General features: G+C 39.7%; 1 protein-coding gene across 9 annotated transcripts in view; it reads left to right on the top strand.

The window, feature by feature from the left end:
• LOC135227021 (casein kinase I-like) overlaps positions 1-22,271 on the top strand; it is a 239,736-nt gene that overhangs the window by 6,754 nt on the left and 210,711 nt on the right. For all 9 annotated transcript variants that reach the window (XM_064266789.1, XM_064266792.1, XM_064266788.1 and 6 more), the window contains exon 2: positions 7,038-7,078. In XM_064266789.1, the coding sequence (XP_064122859.1) occupies positions 7,038-7,078 (41 nt within the window). The remainder of the gene's footprint in view (positions 1-7,037; positions 7,079-22,271) is intronic.

Genomic DNA, 22,271 nt, shown 5'->3' with positions numbered 1-22,271 from the left:
CTGGAAAACAAGATTGTTCAGTATACCAATGATGCAACACTTGTTGGTGTAGTAATGTCTCACTTATGAGAAATGAAGCTTCCTTCAGCTGCGACATGGATCAGATCAGTGAATGGTGTAGTTGGTGGGGTAGGAGGGTGAACTCCAGTAAAATTGATTAGCAATTGTACAGATTTTCCAGCCCATACTCCCCTTCAGGTGGATGGGACTTTGTTGAATGAGTCTGAAGCTTTAACTATTCTAAGCGTAATTTTTGACTCGCATCCAACATGTGAGAAACATCTAATGAAAGTTTCAGCAAATGCCACACATAAGGATTATTCACACGGTCTTGTATTTATAACAGTAATAAAATAAATGGAACCTGTTTGAGGTCTTTTGTCCTTCCTTTACTAGAATATAGTACTGTTCTCTGGTGTGGATGTCTGCTTCTGCTAGAGATTTATCTCTTAGAGTGGTTTGTGATAGTAGGTTTTTGTTTCTTGCTATAAGCAGATTTAACTTGGACTGTCGATGGATGGACTCCTTTTTATCACTTTTTCATAAGTTGCATTTTAACATATCTTTCATAGTTAATCTCTGATCCAATTTTCCTGACAAGAGCAGCCATTTTCACTGAACAGCAGCACCAGTATGCAGTAAATATGCCTTACTGGTGAAACTTCTCAGTTCCAGAGGTCCTTCTTTCCTCACACCAGCATACCATGGAACAGCCTCCCAGAGGATGTGCAATTGGAGCTTCTGATGTTCAAGCAAAGATGCAATACATTACACCCTAACACTATTCAACATTTATTTTGATGTTTTACATACATTTTTATTTTTATATTCATTTATTTGTTAATTCATATGTATCTCAAATAACAATCTCTTCTTCCGTACTTCCCATTATCTTCTATTACTTCTTTTGAAAGAACACCATAGTATATTTGGAAACATGACCTTAAAGGTCATATTCTTTCTTAATAAAGAGCGTTGAAGTCTCAGGAGCTGAAATTCATCTGTAGTATATGTATTAGATTAATCATTTATGCTTTTTACATCGGTAAATTTGTTATTTTCCATTATTCAAGTAGTACATTTGAAAGTTGGTTTTTTCCTCATTTATAGTTTAGGTTTGTGCCAATACTTTTTGTGAATATATATATATTAGATTTTACATTCAAATTTTTGTTTGTTTGTATTATTTATAAATGTGATGAAAAGTAACATTGCACTGCATACTGCATTACTTCGTTACTAGTTATGTATAGTATATCCTAACCAGCCCAGGTCTAATGAAGTATTGTATGTCTTTTCTGTTAATTACAATGACAAGCATTATTGATTGATATTAATTTGCTGAACACAAATACGTATGTATTTTGTTACAACTAGATATATAGCATAATTTATCCTTGGTGCGAATGAACAAAGCCACCTGTCTTCGCAGTTTTTTAATAGAAACTATCCAGAATAGCTGGATAACATAAGCCCTTACCTTTACATACTAAAGTTCACTGTCCAGTAATTCTTTTCATTTTTCCTGAGAGAATTACTTGTTGTCAGTCCTGAAATCCTTGATGGTGAAGTACTGGACTTTGGAAAAATAGTTGGGGGTACTATCCAACTTATCTTTTTGGATAGTACTTACCACAGTAAAGCTGTGAAGACATTTTATATTAAATTGTGCCTTGTGTGATTGATTTTAAAATCTATGTTTAAAATATTCAATATTGGAATAACATAAATTATGAAATCTTATGAATGGACTGTGCTTCATTCCATTGGGGCCAGACAAATATGGAATTAAATGTCAGAATAAATTAACATTAGTATCAAGTTAGAACTGGCTAAAAGAAGGATCTTTTTGTGCACCTATTGCAACTAAGTGGCAAATCACTTAAAGATTAATTATTCTCATAGTAGAATAATTAAAAGAAGTAAAAAATGATGTCCAGAAATATCCTTGATTCTGTATCTATACAACTATAGTGGAAGATATTATTTATTTAAGACCATGGTTGTACATTCTTGATCCCATTCTGTACAAGATGCTTGAAGTAGGTTTAAAAGAGAAATTAAAATTTTCAGAATTTATTATTATATTTCTTTGAAGAAGACCCTCTTTCAAACATATTCTGTTAAAAAGAATAGCTATGGTTAGCGAATTAGTTTTATATGATAACTTTTCTATTCTTATTAATTACTTTTCTGGCTCAGTAGTATTATTTAAAATAACTGGCCAATCTTCATATTGGCATTTAATAGGAAGGATGTAGGAATGCTTGTTTATTAAAAAAAGAAAAGAAAAATGGATTCTGGTAGGTGGTTTATCAGTCTATGTTTGTGCAGGGTTCATCGATTGGTATTTGTACTGGATACGTATTGGTATATGAGAAGGCTAGTTCTTTGTTGGATGAATGGTTTGCGTGCTGCTCACTTACCATTTCAGTAGTCGGCAATTCGATTCCCAGCTCTGCCAACAAAGAATCAAAAGAATCTATTTCTGGTGATTAGAAATATGTTTTTTGATATAATGTGGTTCAGATACCACAAGAAGCTGTAGGTCCCATTGCTAGGTAGCCAGTTGGTTCCTAGCCATGTAAAATATCTAATCTTTCGGGCCAACCCTAGGAGGGCTGTTGATCAGCCAAGTGGTCTGGTTAAACAAAGATATATGTACTAAACTTATACAGGAAATTTGAATGAATGGTCTTATTCAAGCAGGGTTTGTCTCCTGGTATGCTGGTGTACAGTAGACCCTCATATTTGTGGGGGATGGGTATCACACACACCCGTGAAAAGCTAAAATCCATGAATACTCTAAACTGTCCTAAAAAGGCTTAGGTTTGCCTATTTTGATAGTTAAAACAAAAAACCTCCAAAAATTCTTTACCGGAGGTTTTTATAGTTTTATCACGAAATGTGCATTTTGTCATAAAAATGATAAGAAAATACAGTAATTTGTGAATATTTATCAGTGAAAAATACAGTGAATATGCAAATTATCAGCAAATAATGGGAATATATGATCTGTAGAAAAATCCGCGAGTAGGCAAGCCTGCGTATTGTGAGTCCATAAATGCAGGGGGTCTACTGTAACTGGTCATGGCTGGGCAGTGTTCGTTGTCAGTTATTCTGGCTGATATTTTTTCTAGTTCTGCTGTTAGTACTATTATTGTTAATCTTTTGTCAACTTGTTTTGACCTCCTCAAAGGTCATCATCTGGATGAGTTAGCAGAGGAACTGAAGAAGCAATGTCTTGGTGGTAGTATTAGTATTTATAGCAGCTCAGCTCTGGTGCTGATGTCTCATTGGCTGAGTTGGTTTGGGTGAAGTCTAGGATCCTGCATGGATGGTCGCGGTTGTTCCCAAGTGCAAGTGCTCAGGTTTTCCCGGGGATGGGCACTGGAATTCCTGGCATTTTGCAAATGTTCCTGATTAGCTGGCAAGTTCGTGGGACCATTTGTAGTCATCCTCGGGCGGCGGTAGGGAGGAGCATTGAACACTGCCAAGACCGCTGTCTCCCCTTCCTTTCAAACTTGTGTATGTGCATGAATATACAGAGTAAGTGTCCTGAGAGGTATATAAGTGCTCCACATCAGCATTCATCTCAGGAGTGCCCCCTCTCACTGCTCCTGGAATGATACAGTGAGCTAGAATGCATTACCCAGGTCCTTATTGACAAACAGACACTCCAGTCGTGCTGTCGAGGAATTTATCAAGAAGAATGTTCAGAGTAATGTTACCACCAGAAACACTGCCCTGATGTCCCAGAGCCCATCAAGATCTACAAAGGGCGCTTCCACTGACAGTATACAGGAATATTATCGAGGGAAATGTCAGCTCCACCGATCGCGACAAGATCATCCACAAAACCAATAAGACCAGCAGCCTGGTGATGAAAAATAATCCAGCAGCGCCCTTGCGGGATCCCTTGAAGAAGACAACCGTGTTCTACCGCTGCTTCAGCAAATACATTGGAATGACCATCATGCCCTTCTTCACAAGGATATCCTGTCAGCCCAAGAAGGAGCCAATCATATTCATGCTAGAACTGCCCTTAACAAGACAGTTAAAAGAAACAGTATTATCCCTAATATCGGAATTGTTTACCAAACAACCAAGTATCGCTGCCTATGCCTCCAGGAAGTGCTGCATATTGGGAAGGAAAAGCCGAACTTGAACATCGCACAAGAAACTTTTCATCCCACTGTCGCATGTGGATGACTGCGAATAGTCCCACGAATGTGCCAGCCAATCAGAAACGTCTGCAAGATGCCAGGAATTCCAGCGCCCATCCCCAGGAACACCTGAGCGCTCTCATTGGAGAAAGACTGCAACCAATGAGAAATCAACACCTGAGCTGAGCTGCTATAAATACTGCTACCAGGACACTGCTTCTCCAGTTCCTCTACTAACACTTGTCCCAATGATGACCTTCGAGGAGGTTGAAACATGTCGACAAAAGAAGAATAATAGTACCAGCCTGAATACCAGACGACAAACCCTGCACGGTCATGACCAGTTATACCGGCATACCAGGAGACAGACCCCACTTGAATAAGACCTGTCATTTAGCCCTCCTGTATACCAGTATGTATACAGCATACCAGTCGACGAACCCTGTATGAGCACGGACTCTGATATACCAGCTACCGGAATCCCTTTTTATTTTATTTTTATTTTTTTATTTATTTTTTTTTAATAAAAAAAATCATTCTTGTATCCTTTCTATTAAATACCAGTAAGAATATATTTTGACCAGTTATTAAATAATACTATTGCTGAGTCAGAAAAGCAATTTAAAAGAAAATTATCATATAAAATGTTGTTATTCAGTAGATGAATCAGTTTACTATTATTCAGTAGATGAAACCAATTCATATGGAACAGGCCCACAGGAACTATTGACTTGAAATTCAATCTTCCAAAGAATGTGATGTTCGTTAGGAATGAAAAAGAGGAAGGAAAAGGGAAATATAGAAAGAAGAGATCTCACTTATATATCAAAAAGAAAAAAATAAATGGGTAAATATGTAAAAAGTACTAAAACATAATTAGAATAGTACAGTAGTAGTGTAGTAATGCATTGCATTTTTGCTTGAACTTTTGAAGTTCCAACTGCATGATATCTGGGAGGCTGTTCCACAGTCCAACAGTGTGAGGAATAAAGGACCTCTGGAACCGAGAACTTCGACAGCGAGGCACATTTACTGCATACGTGTTGGTGCAGCTGTCCAGCAAATTTGGTTGTTCTTGGCAGATAAAGGAGATCAGGGATCAATTGTGGATGTGAAAGATGTCTGCTGAAATACAACTTAAGAGAAGGTCTCTGTGAGTTATATCCCCTCAGATTTATCATTGATCTCATTAACTGCAATTAGTATTTTACTAAATCGACACAAAGGGGAGATCTCAGCAAGTTTTCCACCCGTCCAAACTGATTAATCTCTCTCTCTCTCTCTCTCTCTCTCTCTCTCTCTCTCTCTCTCTCTCTCTCTCTCTTCTCTCTCTCTCTCCTCTCTCTCTCTCTCTCTCTCTCTCAACATGTAATTATCTGATACACTTTTAAATCTTATCTTTTTTTGGGGGGGGTGGGGCCAGTCTTAGTTGCAGGTTAAACTGTAGAGCTTATCGTTTTCCTTTGTGTATAACAAATGTCACATTTTCTGTTTTCATCTCCTTTGATTTTTTCATGTATCATTGTGATATTAGTTTCATTCAAGATAATTTGAACAGGCATTAATGGTTTTAGTACATAAACTATTGAACATCTAGCAAAACTGCTATTGAGCATTGAATTAGAAAATTAAACAGGAGTATTTGCCTTGAGAGAAAAAATGGGAAAACTTACTTTAAAAGTGATATCCAGCGTACAGGTTTTTTAAAATAAAAGAATGGGCAAGTCACACTGTTCTAAGAAGCTACAGTAAATACTAGTTCAGATTATTTTGTATTGATTGTGTATGTAATTCCCTTTCCGGGTACTGTCTACTTTTTTTTCCTTTTTATTAAGAAATATTGCCTCAGTACTATAGTAATATTTTGTTAAGTACACTTCTTGCACATATTCAGTTGACTGTGTTATGACCAGTTTGTGGGGGGTTATATCATTTGGAGAATGTTTCTTAGAAAGTAATGGTTGTCTGGAACTACAGTATTGGATTTGTTTTGAATCGTTCTTTGCATGTACCAATCTTCTTTGGTAGTTGACATTATTTGCCTTGGAAGATCTCAGGAGTTTTTATTACAAATTCCACATGGATGAAATGCTAAGTGAGCTCTTAATGCATCTCAGAGATTAACCTGGAATGCAGTAAGGTAATTTATATATATATATATATATATATATATATATATATATATATATATATATATATATATATATATATATATATATATATATATATATATATATATATTAGATGATTTATGAATAAGGGAAGACTTCCTCAAAACTCCTCTTTGATCCTGACTACATGCCATTGGATAGTTGGTTTTGTAAGTTATCTCAGAATTTTGTGAAATGTGTTTTGGAAAAATTAATTAACCCATACTTCTTACAATACATATATACATATAAATTTATATAAATTTTTACCTGAATCCACAATAAAGTAGCCTGGTACTCAAGATCTTAATGAGAGGGCAATTTGCAAAGTGGTAATTTTTTTCTGAAAATAAAGAAAAAGTCACATTTCTTTTGACCAAGAATCTGCTGGTGACTGTACTGATGTTTGGTAGTATATTTGTTGTTCAGTTTACTGTAAAACTATTGCTTTTGTGATAAATGCAGTTGATGCATTCAAGTTGTTCACAATCATTGCAGTTGAAGTTTTAGTCCTCATTCATTCATAGATGATGTGAACATTAATGACGGTTAGTTCTTTGAGTGTTCTTTTTCATTGTTTTGAGGTACAGTGATTATTAAGGTTTACTGTGTTAGTGCAATACAAACTAGTAGAGGATACAGTAGTATGTATTTAAATTCCAGACAAGATTTTTATATTTTCTTACTTCTGTGTATTGATGTACATTTATTTTCTTTTCAGGGAAAAATTTGTACAACAATGAACATGTTGCCATTAAGTTGGTGAGTACTTGATTTCCTTCACTGCTCTCTTTGGATATAGTATGTACATGTACTGATACAGTCACAACCCAACTTATGAATGAGTTGCAGTCCGTACAGCTGTTCATATCTTTAATTGTTCATAAGTTGGTGGTGAATATGTAGTGCATAATTTTGTTGACGTTCACATTCTCAAGTTAACCTGAGAGTCAGATTTTAGTATTTTCACTTTACATATTTAAAGTTGTGCAGTATCATAAAGAATTGACTTTAGATTTTAGAATGGTAAAAAGAAGAAAATAAAATGATTCATGTGACATTCAAAATTTAGTGTTTTTTCATGCTTTGACATTAGAAGTTCACAGAGTAAACAATGCACACTGCTGTATACTGTTAAAAATACATACCAAACTTTTCTTATGGGGAGAGGAAACAGGAAATAGGAGTTCATCAAAGAATGTGTTAAATGGGGAAAGCAGAAGTAAGTAGGCATATTTTAAGAGTATGAATGAGTAATCTCATGATTGTAAGAAACATACATGGTGCAGTATTTAATCACAAGAAAACTCAGGATAACTAGGAACAACTTCTTCCTTTGTTGTTTCCTGTAAAAATTCTTACTAGTAGGATGACATACAGAGGGAAATTAGATTTTGTATATGCGACTTACCCCGCAATTATATAGCTAAGAGTTTCTACTCGACGTCAACCCTAATTCAAATTTTGCAGGTAGCACTTCAATGGTTCAATGTAGGTATACAGTGCTCTATGGCAATACTAAGAATGACTTGGCTAATCACGTCTTTGTTTTCTGCTGCACTCAAAGAAACATTTTGGTGTTAAAACAGCGGAACGCATTCATAGCCTTTGAGCAGGATGAGTCTTGTCTTTATTTTATTTTGCTCAGATTGTCTTGTCTTTTTATTTTATTTTGTTCGATTATCATGAAGCCGGATACTTGCAGTCTCTGGGAATAATAATGGCCTTATGAATAGTTCTTGAATGGATCACTGTTCAAGTAGATAAAATACTTTTGGGTATATCTTTTTACTCACTGGGCTTTATATATCTTTTTACTCACCGGGCTTTATATATCTTTTTACTCACCGGGCTTTATATATCTTTTTACTCACCGGGCTTAATATGTAAGTTGTCAGTTAAGAATTTCTTTAGGTAATCTTGATGTCATTCCTTTAGGGCAAACTTTCGTTTTTAGAATTTGTTTACTGGTCATAAGCTATTAGCAAGACACCGGTAAATAGTTACCTTAGAGCAATTCTTTTGCACTCGTGATTGTTCACCAGATATAGGCTATTCTCAGGCCGAGGGTAAATGATTAAAGTCATTCTAGAATATTATCCATTCTTTTATCCCAAAAACTTTTGCATTTATTTACTAACTGGGATTAGGCTACATGTAAGTTGCTGTTAATGATTTCCTTAAAATAATTCTTGAACGTTACAGGAATGTTGTATCATTCCATTAGGTGATATTTTGCTTTTGGGATTTTATTTACTGATCATAGACTAGTCGTAAATCGTCGGTAAATATAATTGCCTTGAAGGTAATTCATGAATGTTAAGACCCTCTTTTAGGCCAGCTATTTGTGTTTAGGACAACACATTTTGTTTTGTTTACTGTGCTTGCGATATTCATCACTTTCCTTTGCAAAGAAAGGTAGAGGTTGAAATGTAGTAAGGAGAGAATGGTGTTATTGTTTGGCTGCGGGAGGCCATAGGCAGATATGTTGAGTATTAATTAACTAAAGGGTTTCCGGTTCAGCAGTACTTCGGCATATTACAGTGAGAGCTGGGATGGCCTCGGTGTACGGAGGTATTTTCCTCGTGTCACGTTCAGTTCTAACCTCCAACTCGCTTGGCGGACAGGAGCTCAGGCCACTCAAGTCAATTAGCGGGATGTGACCTGGTGTGTATGTAATCGGTTATTGAATTCGATTACTTTTAATTCCTGATAATTTTAATTTTACTCATTTTTTTTTATTAATCATTTATTTGTAAATATCTTTTATTCTTTTATATTAGAGTTGGATTTGCTTTGAGACTTAACATGAAAGCTACTTGTTTATATAAGTGTATCTTATTTTAGAGGTTAAACGTATACATTTACGTTATTTGTCAATACATATTTGAATATATGAAATGCTGTTTCATATATTTGTAGGTGCTTATTGTATTCCTTTGTCAATAGTTAGAATAAAAGCACAGTAATTTACTTAATAGAGTTGAATTTTTGTTACATTATACAAATACACATACATTTACATAATTTGAAGGAAATTATAATGTTTTTGTACCTTTTTAGCATGCCTTTATTTTCCTAGATGCCAGAATTTCATATAAAGTAGTTAAGATCTGATTACTGATCTATTATTTTCTTACAGTAATAAGTAACTGAGATCACCAAAGAAACTTGACATCTCGTCTCTAGTCTGTCCGAGCGTCATTTTGTTATTTAAGTACAAAGACTGAATACAGGCAGTCCCCGGTTAATGGCGATCTGGTTTTATGGTGGTTGTCTAGCTCATAAAATTGGTGATTTATGGCACCATAATGGGCCAAGTTTCGGTTATCGTGGCCATGAGGTGCTGATAATAGAGTAATGGCGCCATAACATACCTAACAGAAGTGCCATTAACCGAAACTTGGTGCCATAAATCACTGAGTTTCGGATAATGGCAGTATTTGCTTATCAGCACCCTGCCAAGAATGGAACCCCTGCCGATAACCGGGTACTGCCTGTATAGGATATCTGCTCAGCCCTTATTCTTTTTTTCTGTCGAAGTGAAGAAGAATTAGGCTGGCGTTCAACCACCAGTTGCCTACGAATATACGTACGTTTGCTATATTCTCTTTGCGACAGCCGTCTGTTATCAGTTGCGCCGTCCGAGTAATAGGTGCACACAGGTAAATTAATCCTAATGTGTGACCGAGTCAAATAGTACTTTCTTGTAAGTCGTAACTAACCTGAAACTTAGGCCAGCCTTTCATGCCCCCCAAAAGTTTCCGGTTTTGACTCTGTGATGTATAGTGGTATTGTTTGGCAACAACAACACAGGGTTGGTACAGGTGGTCCCTTGTTATCAGCAGTGGTTCCTTTCCTGGCTCGGGCCATAAAGCGAAAATTGCCATTAAGTGAGGCATGAAAGCCTAAGGGAGTAAAGAATACTTTAAGCGGTTATTGGCGCAAGTATGTTTTACTCCCTTAGACACTCATGCTTCGCTTAATGGTGATTTTCGCTTTATGGCGCCCCCGATAACCGCTATGGTGTGCCATAATGGGCTTCTGGTGCGCCATAGCGGACGGCTGGCTTTTGGCGCCGATAACTGAATGTGGTGCTGTAAGGAACCTTATTTTTTAATTAATATTTTTGAAAACCACCTTAAAACCGAAGGGCCATAGAGTGAAGCAGCTGATAACCAGGGACCACCTGTATTATCACTGGACAAGGGGGTTGCTTTTCCTGGTGTTTTGATTAACATGCAATTGCTCAAGTGTATCTGTTGTGCACTCGATAGCTCTGTAAGACGAACGCATTCCAAGACGAAATGTACTACCAGGCAACTCAGCCTATGGAGTCGAGAGAGGGGTAGAGGACTGCCCTCACACCAAGATCTTGTTCATCCTTGTATTGAGTGTTAACACCTAACTCGAATCTCTCTGCCCGACTATAACAGACTTTTGTCTCTGGTTGGCTTTAGATTCTCGCTTATGGTTCCTGTTTTAGGCCTCAATTACTATTGCGAGAATCATCGGACTAGAGTTGTCTCATTAGATTCAGTATTGTCTTTCTTTTTACCCCATGGTACAACAGAAGTCTCTTAAGTCGTCTGCTTTGTTACAGTTAACCCATAGACCACTGTATGGATTCAAAATGATTGATCAGACAAATATAGTGGTTTTTTGTCATTTATATTCTCTATTTCGTTAAAGTGTTCAACTATCAGTTGTTAACCAAGATTTTGAGTGAATGTTAGAAGACTTTGCTTCCAGGGTAAACAGAAGAGTGACTCCTTGAACCAACACTTAAAAGAGTTGCTCCTTGAACCAATCTTTGCAGTGACAAGGAGCTGTTCGTCAAGTAGTACATTCCTGTTTGTTTACACGGCTAAAGACTTCCAGCCTTCATTGCAACAGGAATCAGAGGACCATCCATACTCTAGGAAGTTACGGTAATAACCCATCTCTTCCTCTGTCTAAACGTGTGGTCTTCATTTTATGTGGGCTTCATGTTTGAGACGCGTTCAGTGTTGTGGAGTATTTTTTTTGGCCTTTTTTGGAGCAGAGCCAAGGATACAAGAACAGCCTCTTCCTCTGTTTTTAGTTGTTAGTTACTCTTTAAACCCATTTTGCTATTGATCAACTGGAGGTATAAACGATCTTTGCTTATCATATCTTATTATGTAAGCTTAAAAAAGGTAGAAATTTTTCAAAACCTTGAGACCATTGTTAGTGACTGGCACGACATTGTGGAAGGAAGCATAGGATGTTCTATTATCTCTTCACCTCTTCAGTAAGGTGCTGAGTTCGGAGAGTCGGGGTACAGTGTACCTGGGGCACCCACCACTCTCAGTGGATGGGTCATGATGTTATTTCAGTGTAGGTGTCAGTGTTTTCTGGTTATTTCATTTTGGTGCTGCACTTAATGCAAGAAGCGCCTCAGTAGCTTGGTTGGTTTGGTGTTTGCTTCTCACCTGGGTGGTCGCGGGTTCAATTCTCGGCCATTCCATTGAGGAGTGAGGGATGTGCATTTCTGGTGATAGAAGTTCACTCTCGACGTGGTTCGGAAGTCACGCAAAGCCTTTGGTCCCGTTGCTGAATAACCACTGGTTCCATGCAACGTAAAATCACCATACAAACAAACAAAGCACTTAATGCAAGGGTGGCCACCTATCATACTTTGCTAGCTGTAGGAGGATTCCCTTTGCTGCAAAGTTCCCCTGAAGTAGGAGGTGACCCTTGTCTCTACTGCCACGCCACTACGAGTTAAGACGAGCACCAACCAGAAGCAGTATTCAACTGCATAGCTCTCAAAGCTGATAGGAACGACAAGCATTGTTTTTCAATGCTAGCAACTTTTCTATTTCAAATTCGTTACATGATTTATTGCTTTGGAGTAGAATATATCCATGATTCCACTGCTAGTCTGTGTGGAATCAGCTATATAATTACAGTGTGCCTCAGGATACGAAATTAATCCGTTCTGAAGCGGCCTTCATAACCTGATTTTTTTGTATCTAGAACTGTGTTTTACATGTAAATTGCCTAATTTGTTCCAAGCCCTACAAAAACACCACAGTAAAGCTAAATTGACCAATAAACAATGAAATACAACAATTTGGACCATTCAGTACCTAACCTAACTGTGCCTGACCTGTAAATAAAGTGGTATTAGTGTACAGGGTACAAGAAATACTGTATGTACATGTACGTACATATGTTGTAAAATGTGTAACCTTAACTTTCGATTGAGGCGATGTCTGAAAGTGGAAACAGATGAGGAGGACAAATGGCAGAAAACTTGAACACATAACTTTGCGAAACACATTAACAAATGGCAGAAAACATGAACACTTAACTTTACGAAAAACTTAAAATTAAATAATACTAATAATAATAAAATAATTTCAATTTCTTCACCACTTTCAATTTTCTGTTTTTTTCATATCACTTGGACCTTCCTGTTTGCTTACTACTAAAGGCCTCTTTAAAAAATAACAATCCAAGGAAGATTACTTCTGCCTGCTTTTCAAAATGTTCCTGAAATGACTCGGCCAAACGTCATCGAACTGCGCAAGCATACGACCTGTGTAAGCCTTTTCGGGGTGTGTCTTTTCTACAAATGATTGCACTTTATGAAAAGTAGCTAGAACATCCTTAATTTCTGCCATTGCCATAGGGTCCTCCTCCTCCTCCTCCACCACTGCTAGAGAGCTCTTCTTGAACGACATTATGTTGCATGGCCTCCAACTCCTTCAGGTCATCCGTCGTAAGCTCCTCTAGGTGCTCCTGGAGAAGGTCATTGATGTTGTCCTTGTCGACGACCAGCCCCATGGAGTTGCTGAGTGCAACGATCTTGTCAAGAGCTGGTTGCGAAACAGTTTCAGGATCATCAACTGTTTCTGAATCTGCATCAGCTTCGCCCACGTTGAATCCCTCGAAGTCTCAGTCAGATACGGCATCAGGCCAGAGTTTCCTCCATGAAGGATTTAAGGTTCACCTCGAAACCTCCTGCCAAGCTTGATTGATGAGTCAGATGCTTATGACGATATCGAAATGCTCCTCCCAAAATTCACGCAAGGGGAGGTTTGTGGTATGAGTGATGTCGAAACATCTCTTAAAAAGATGTTTCGTATACAGCTTCTTGAAGTTCTATATCACTTGCTGCTCCATGGGCTGGAGGAGAGGGGTGGTGTAAGGCGGAAGATGAAGAACCTTGATAAAAGAATACTCTGCTAAGATATCTTCCTTGAGGCCAGGAGGGTGAGCAGGGGCATTGTCCAACAACAGCAGACATTTCAGAGGGAGGCGCTTCTCTTCCAAGAATTTCTTCTCTGTCGGGCTGAAACACAGATTTACCCACTCAGTGAACAAAAGTCTCGTTACCCTTTCGTATTAGCCCTCCACATCACCGGAAGCTTCTCCTTTAGCACTTTGTGGGCCTTGAAGGGTCGAGGAGTCTCCGAATGATACACAAGTAGGGGCTTCACCTTACAATCCCCACTGGCGTTAAAACAAAGTGCAAGAGTATGCCTGTCTTTATATAGCCTGTCTTTCATATGCTTATGCCTAGGTAGCTTCTTCTCTTCCTCCATGATGTACGTCCGATGAGGCATTTTTTTTCCAAAAAAGGCCAGTCTCATCACAGTTGAAGACTTGCTGAGGACTGTAACCTTTGTTGATTGTCTTCTCGTCTTAATAAAGGCTTCGGCCGCTTTCGTGTCCGAGCTGGCAAGCCTCCCCATGCCGCACCACTGAATGGATGCCAGTCCTTTTACGGAATTTATCAAACCAACCCTGAGAAGCCTTGAAGTCTGAGGACTTTTGTATGTAGAGGTTCCACCGTACTGAGTAAGTCACATATACAAAAATGATATTTTTGTAATAAATTAGATTTTGTATATACTTACCCAGCAATTATATGATCAGAAACCAACCCACCTCCCCTCTGATGGAGATTATGCATAAAACAGAATGACGTGATTAGCTAAGTCGTTCCTAGTATTGCCGTAGGGGGGATGGCACTGCATGCCTACACTGAGCCATCGAAGTGCTACCCACAAATTTTGAATTTAGGCTGCCATCAAGCAGTAACTTAGCTATAATTACTGGGTAAGTATATGCAAAATCTAGTTTTATACATTCAACTTCCCTGTCAGATATATACGTATATACTTAGCTATAGACTCCGTCGTCCCCGATAGAAATTCGAATTTCGCGGCACACTCTACAGGTAGGTCAGGTGATCTACCGCCCTGCCGCTGGGTGGCGGGAATAGGAACCATTCCCGTTTTCTAAGTCAGATTTTCTCTATCGGCTGGGACATCAGCATTGTTGTTGTTCCTCCTGATTTGATTTTCGTGTTTTTTCATCGCTATTGATCTAATAAGCCGGTCTTTTTGGTGACGTATTGGATCTTTGGTTGGGCATACTCTTTCGTGGACTGTTATTTGGACTTGATTTTGGATTTTTCTTATAATGTCGGACTCTAGCTTTTCGGTTAGAAGACAGTGTGTGAATGAGGGATGTATGGTGAGGCTACCGAAAGCTTCGGTAGACCCTCACACAGTGTGTAAGGGGTGTAGACAATGAATGCTCTGTATCTAACACCTGTAATGAATGTGTAGGTTTGAATGAGGAAGAGTGGAAGAATTTGAATTCCTATTTAAGAAAATTGGAAATGGATAGGGCTAGGAAGGCTTCCTCCAGAAGCGTAAGTCGGTCTTGTTCTAGCGAGTCTATTAATATATCACCTAACCCTAAACATGTAATTACTTCCTCTGCTACTACCAAGACTGCAAACCCAGAAAAGGAAATTGCAGATCTTAAGGCTGCACTTCAAAGGATGGAACGTCAGATACAAACTTTAAAAGGTAAGCGCAGTGATAGTGACGTAAGTGTACCCAGTGCAGTGGAGGGTGCGTCTGATCGGCTTCATCTCGCTCCCAGGCCTAGACCGCTTCCAAGCTCACAGGCCCAGAGGAGAAGGAATGTCAAAAGCCTTACGGAGGTTATGGAGAATCCCCACCGATCAGGCGTCCCCTCGGCAGATTCTGTGACGACCCGAACTGCCAAGGATTGCTATAGGAAAAGCATCCTAAAACAGTGTTTTTCTTCTTCGGATTCTTCACCACAAAGAAAGGGCTGGAGTTCTGACGAACTTTCACGCCCCTTGAAAAGAAGTTGGAAAGCTCCAACGTTGGATTCAAGTCCGGAGTTTTTCCCTGAAAAGAAAAAAGCCAGGTATATTCCAACTCTCAACTCGGAGTCTCCTTCCTCCTCAAGACCTCCTTCACCGACATCGGAAAAGGAAGAAGAGAATGCTGCGGCAAAAATTCTACAAAAAAATGCAGGAGCAGATCTCCTCTTTAGTAGAAGTTTTTACGAAGGAGACTTCCAGAAGAAAGGACTCTTTCCTTCCTATTAAAAAATCTACAGCTACTCCTCGGACAGGAGGTAGAAAGAATGCGCCAAAAGCGCCAGAAAAGCCATCCTGGTGCAATGCGCCAGAAGAGCCAGATGCGCCAGAAGCGCCAACCTGGCGCAATGTGCCAAAAGCGACAGCCTGGCGCAATGCGACAGAAGCGCCAGCCAGGCGCCAGAATTTACGATAGTCTTCCAAACGACATTTGAACAGAGAGGATTCTTCTAGCTTTCAGCGGGATCAGACTTTACCTGGCAGGGACTCTAGATGTCGCACAGGCGGCCGTAGCCCGTCAGGATAGAGCTTTTTCCGTTGAGAGCGATACGAGAGGACATCCTTCTTCTGACAGGAGAGAAAGGTGTCACACAGGCGGCCATCACTCTTGCCATGAGAAGGAGACAGTCTTGTTGCAGGATCAGCCTATCTCTCGTAAGGACGCAAGTTGTCGCACAGGCGGCCGTCGTTCTTGCAAGAGTGGGGTAGATGTTGCAAGGTACTCATCTCCTATGGAAAAGAATCAATCCTCTTCGGAGATTGAATTTGATTTGGAAGATGTATCGGATTCAGAAGATCGTGCGGCTGCAGGCTTATCGGACTATAAGACGCTAGCAGCCCTCTTACTTCAAGAGTTTGGAGACTCATTAAGCCCTACTGCCCCACCTTCTCCTAGATCTTTGTTTACCAGTACTAAGGTCTCAAAATCGTCCTCTTTCATTAAGATGAAACCGACCATTTCGATGAAGAAGGCGCTTCGTTTTGTCGGAAACTGGTTTAAAACCAAGAAGGAAGCGGGGAGAACTGTCTTTGCCTGCCCTCCTTCCAAACTGGCAGGGAAGAGAGGTATCTGGTATGAGACGGGAGAATCATTGGGTCTTACTCTCCCGACGTCTGCCGATGCAGATTTTTCAAACCTTGTGGACGCTTCAAGAAGACAAGCCTTGTCATCAGCTAAGATCACATGGGGGACTTCTGAAATGGACCATCTCCTCAAGGGATTGTTTTATGTATTAGAAGTTTTTAACTTCTTAGACTGGTCCCTTGGGGTGTTGGCTAAGAAAACTCAGGAGTCGGAGTTGCTGAGCCCAGAAGTCCTTTATAGTGTTCTGTCCTGCATGGACAAAGCGGTCCAGGATGGATCAGGAGAAGTGGCGTCTCTCTTCGGAACGGGAATTTGAAAGAAAAGACACTTTATTTAGTTCGTTTTTAACAAAAGCAGTTACTCCTATCCAGAGGTCGTCCCTGCTTTATGCTCCGCTATCGGATCAATTGTTCCCTTCACAATTGGTAAGAGACATTTCCCATTCTTTGGCTGAAAAGGCCACACAGGATCTTTTGGCCCAATCCACAAAGAAAGCGAGGACCTCCGTTCCTGTGAAGAGAGAGACAAGTACTCCTCAACAGCCCTTTCGAGGGAGTTCCTCTTCTAGACCCTCCTCTAAGAAGAGAGGAATACCAAAAAGAGGTAGGTCTGCATTCAGACCTATCAAGAAAGCCAAATGAGATGCCAGTCCTTCAAGCACCGGTAGGAGCCAGACTTCTGAAATTTTCAGAAGAATGGGCTCTGAGAGAGGCAGACAGCTGGTCTCTATCAGTAGTAACGAAGGGATATCTTATCCCCTTTCGAGACAGGTCTCCCCTAACGACGACCCCGAGGGAACTGTCGGCCAAGTACAGGGACCCTGCCATGAGAGAAGCACTTTTAAACCTTGTAGATCAGATGTTGCAAAAGGAGGCCATCGAATTGGTCCGGGATCCGCATTCCCGAGGATTCTACAACCGTCTTTTTCTGGTTCCGAAATCCTCGGGAGGGTGGAGACCGGTTCTGGATGTGAGCGCTTTGAACCGTTTCGTAGAGAACACAAAGTTCTCTATGGAAACGTCCAAGTCGGTTCTTGCGGCTCTTCGTCCCGGAGATTGGATGGTCTCCCTGGATCTGCAGGATGCTTACTTTCATGTTCCCCTGCATCCCTCATCGAAGAAGTTTCTTCAATTCATGATGCAGGGCAAAGTATTCCAATTCAGGGCCCTGTGCTTTGTCCTTTCTACAGCTCCTCAAGTTTTTACGGCCATAATGAAGAATGTTGCGAAATGGCTACATCTGAAAGGGATAAGTATACGTATCTCTTTATCTAGACGATTGGCTGATAAGAGCAAGATCAGAACATCAGTGCTTGAAGGACCTGAAGACTACTTTAGAACTCACAAAATCACTGGGACTACTCGTGAACCTCGAGAAATCACAATTGATCCCCAGACAGAACATAGTCTATCTGGGGATACAGGTGGATTCTCGGGGTTTTCGGGTTTTTCCATCGCAAGAGAGAATTGCTCGAGGCTTAGAAAAAATCTCCAACTTCTTAGGGAAAAAACAGAGCTCGGCGAGGGAATGGCTCAGTCTATTGGGCACCCTTTCCTCGTTGGAGCAGTTAGTTTCTCTAGGGAGATTGAACCTCAGACCTCTTCAGTTCTATCTCAGACAAATGTGGAGTCAGAAGACAGGAGATTTGGCAGACTTGTTTCCTATTCACCAGGAAATAAAGTCAAACCTGAGGTGGTGGTTAACCCCATTAAGAAGAAACGAAGGAGTGTCCCTCTTGATTCGGAACCCTCTCCTAGTGTTGTTTTCCGATGCCTCGGAAACAGGGTTGGGGTGGGGAGCAACATTGTTGGGTCCAAAGGAAGTGGCAGGTACCTGGACGAAGGAACAGGTGGCACTGCACATCAATGCAAAGGAACTCCTGGCCATTCATCTAGCCCTGGAGTACTTCGAAGCGGAAGTCAGAGGAGTGGTAGTCCAAGTCAACTCGGGACAATACCACTGCTCTGGCTTACGTCCGAAATCAGGGGGGCACTCACTCTCTCACTATACGAGATTGCAAGAGATCTATTGACCTGGAAGGAGGAACGGGGCATATTACTTTGGACAAGATTTGTTCAAGGAGTGAAAAATCTAAGAGCAGACAGATTGAGCAGGAAGGACCAAGTACTTCCGACAGAGTGGATGCTCCATTCAGAAGTCTGCAAAGAGATTTGGTCCCTCTGGGGAAAACCTCAGATCAACCTATTTGCCACGTTCCTCTCCAGGAAGATGGACAACTTCTGCTTTCTAGAAGAAGATCCCAGAGCCATAGCGATCGATGCTTTCCTTATGGACTGGTCAGGCATAGACGCCTACGCCTTTCCCCCATTCAAGTTGCTGGGGGAAGTGCTAAGAAAGTTTGTTGCATCGAAGGGAACAAAACTGACTCTGATTGCTCCCTTCTGGCCTTCCCGAATATGGTTCACAGGTACTGGAATGGACGGTGGACTTCCCCAGATCTCTTCCAGAAAGGACAGATCTGCTCAGACAACCCCACTTTGAGAGGTTTCACAAAAACATCCAAAGTCTCTCCCTGACTGCCTTTCGACTATCGAAAGACTGGTCAGAGCGAGAGGCTTTTCTAAGAAAGTTGCAAAAGCTATCGCTAGAGCCCGCAGGTCCTCTACCTTGCGGGTCTACCAATCGAAGTGGGAAGTTTTCCGTAGATGGTGTAGGTCGAAGAAGCTGTCCTCTTCCAATTCCTCTGTGACCGAAATCGCCGATTTTCTTCTCTTCTTAAGAGAAGAGTCGAAGTTGGTTGTATCGACTATCAAGGGATATAAGAGCATGCTCTCTGCTGTTTTTAGAAACAGAGGCCTGAATTTAGAAAATAATAAAGATCTTCATGATCTCATTAGGTCTTTCGAGACTTCCAAATTGAGATCTTCTACTCACCCGAGTTGGAACCTGGATGTAGTCCTCAAGTTCTTGACTTCTAACAGGTTCGAACCTCCAGATAAAATCTCGTTCAGAGATCTGACGAGAAAATGTATATTCCTGTTAGCCCTCGCAACTGCTAAGAGGATCAGTGAATTGCATGCTTTGGACTCTCGGGTGGGCTTTAAGAAAGACTCTGCTGTGGTTTCTTTTCAACATCTATTCCTAGCAAAGAATGAAAACCCTTCTAAACCTTGGCCTAGAAGTTTCGAAGTCAAGGGACTCTCGTCCTTGGTAGGTAGAGAGTTGGAGCGGTCTCTTTGCCCAGTCAGGACCCTGAAGTTCTATCTAAAAAAGAAGACACAGCTTCAGGGATGTCGCCAGAGTCTCTGGTGTGTAGTAAGAAACCCCAAGAGACCTATGTCAAAGAATGCACTGGGGTTCTTTGTCAGGAACGTGATAACAGAAGCTCACAGGGACTGCCAAGAGAACTCCTTAAAGCTCCTTAGGGTAAAAGCTCACGAAGTCCGTGCAGTTGCAACTTCCCTATCTTTTACTAAGAATATGTCAATGAGAGACATTTTAGCAGCAACTTATTGGAGATGTAATTCTGTATTTGCATCCCATTATTTAAAAGACGTTAAGGTAACATACGAGAAATGTTTTTCTCTTGGCCCGTATATATCAGCGGATACTATGCTGGGACATGGAGCGGATGCTGATCCTTAAATAATTTTGTTTTGTTTCCTTTAATGACTATTTGTAACAATATTGATGTTGAGTTTTTGGGTTGCTTGAAAGGATGTTCGGGGATGACTCCTTTTAATCGTAGTACTAACCCGACGATAGGATCAGGTGATCGGGATCAGTGTCGTGCTTTATGATAATGCCATTAGGCAAGGTGTTTTGTCATGTAAGTGGATAGAACCCCATTGACAAAGATCCTAAAGTTCTGTCGCGTAAGTGGGTAAGACCCCTTTGACAGACCATCAAGAACTCTTAGCATGAGGTCACTACCTCGCTGAGGCTCTTGAAGCGATGCAGGCTCCTAGGCAGTAGCCATGAAGTCTTTCGCTAACACAGGTAGGAACCAAGGTTTTTTATTTTTATTACCTACAATGTATGTTGTTTTCCTGTCTATTCAGTAAAATTAGCTGTGTCTTACCCTCCGCCAAAGGTGCCATTCAGCTAAGTATATATCTGACAGGGAAGTTGAATGTATAAAAATGTTATTGTCATGATACAATAAAGTTTTATACATACTTACCTGGCAGATATATACGATTAAATGGCCCACCCAGCCTCCCCTCAGGAGACAGGTGGAAGAGAAAATCTGACTTAGAAAACGGGAATGGTTCCTATTCCCGCCACCCAGCGGCGGGGCGGTAGATCACCTGACCTACCTGTAGAGTGTGCCGCGAAATTCGAATTTCTATCGGGGACGACGGAGTCTATAGCTAAGTATATATCTGCCAGGTAAGTATGTATAGAACTTTATTGTATCATGACAATAACATTTTTATTTTAAAAATATAGTTTTAACTTGTGATCCTGTCTGTTCGTTTCTGTTAATGTTCGTAAGTAGGGTGGTGACTGCTGTGTATTGTATACCTATACATTGTAGTAGTATTGTCTTGTAGGGAAGTTAGGTTTTTGGATTATTTAATACAGATAAATCAGTGATGGATGGATTTTTTTAATGTTTCGAATTAAGGAATGGATCTGAACATGAAGATAAATGGAAGGGAATACCTTGCACCATTTTATTTGCATCAGTGCTTCAAAGAAAGGCTTGTGATGCTTATGTGATCACTGATAAGATTATTTTCTCAAATTACCTCCACTGATAAGATCATTTTCTCAAATTATCTCCCCAGATATAATTACAAATGAAAATTATATAATTGGTTATATAGTTTGTCTCAAATTCCTAAATAGACCAGTAGATTAAATGGTTACAGTTTGAATACAGCACTTATGAGGAAAAGTTTACTAATTAATATTTAATGATAGAATGGAAATTTAGATTTCATAAGATAAAAATCCCTCAAGACATTTTCATGATTATTGATTACAAATAAATTATACAAAGATATAAATAAATTACTTTGCAATTGACATTACTGTAAAGGCAGTCATTTTAGATGGGATATAAATCTCAAGAATGTTTTCAAAGCTGAATGAACTTCAAAGAGATATGTTAAAGCCTTTAAGAGTGAATTTTGTAATACTGTACATCCTGCTTATTTTGCATGCAGCAGTATCTTTTGCTGTCTCATTTGTCCATATTCTAAAGTGTTCAGATGTAAAATTTATTGGTAAACCAGTTTGAGTGTAGGATGTTTTGACATTGCTATACTGTTCTGGATGGGAGATGTTACTTTCATTTTCATTATTGCTTTTGTTTTCTAACCTTAAGAAGCATACTGTTTATTTTAAAGTCTTGTTTAATACTGTAAGAAATTTTGAGTCATATATAATGGAAATACATAATCCTCTATAAATCTTTTTTGCCAATCTTAAAAAGTTCTAGAGACAAAACAAATATTAGATATCACTTTTTAACCATCTTCCTAAAAGAGGTACATAATAATTCTAGTAGTATTATTTTTTCCAGCTGTGTCTCATGGCCATATATTTTCTGCAGTAATTTAGGTTTTTGCTTTACTCATAATAAAACAAGGTGGGATGAACACACAGATTATAAATGGAAGGCAAGTTGATGAATGTTATAGGGGGAAAAGAGTAGATGGGGTGGATCTGATCATTATGAAGTTGAAGTGAGAGTGAAAATTGATAGGAATCTGAATGGAAAG

The sequence above is a fragment of the Macrobrachium nipponense genome, chromosome 15, assembly GCF_015104395.2.
Source record: "Macrobrachium nipponense isolate FS-2020 chromosome 15, ASM1510439v2, whole genome shotgun sequence".
Classification (NCBI taxonomy): Eukaryota; Metazoa; Arthropoda; class Malacostraca; order Decapoda; family Palaemonidae; genus Macrobrachium; species Macrobrachium nipponense.
Note: the sequence above shows the minus strand (reverse complement) of the source record. Positions and strands in the feature narration are given on the sequence as shown.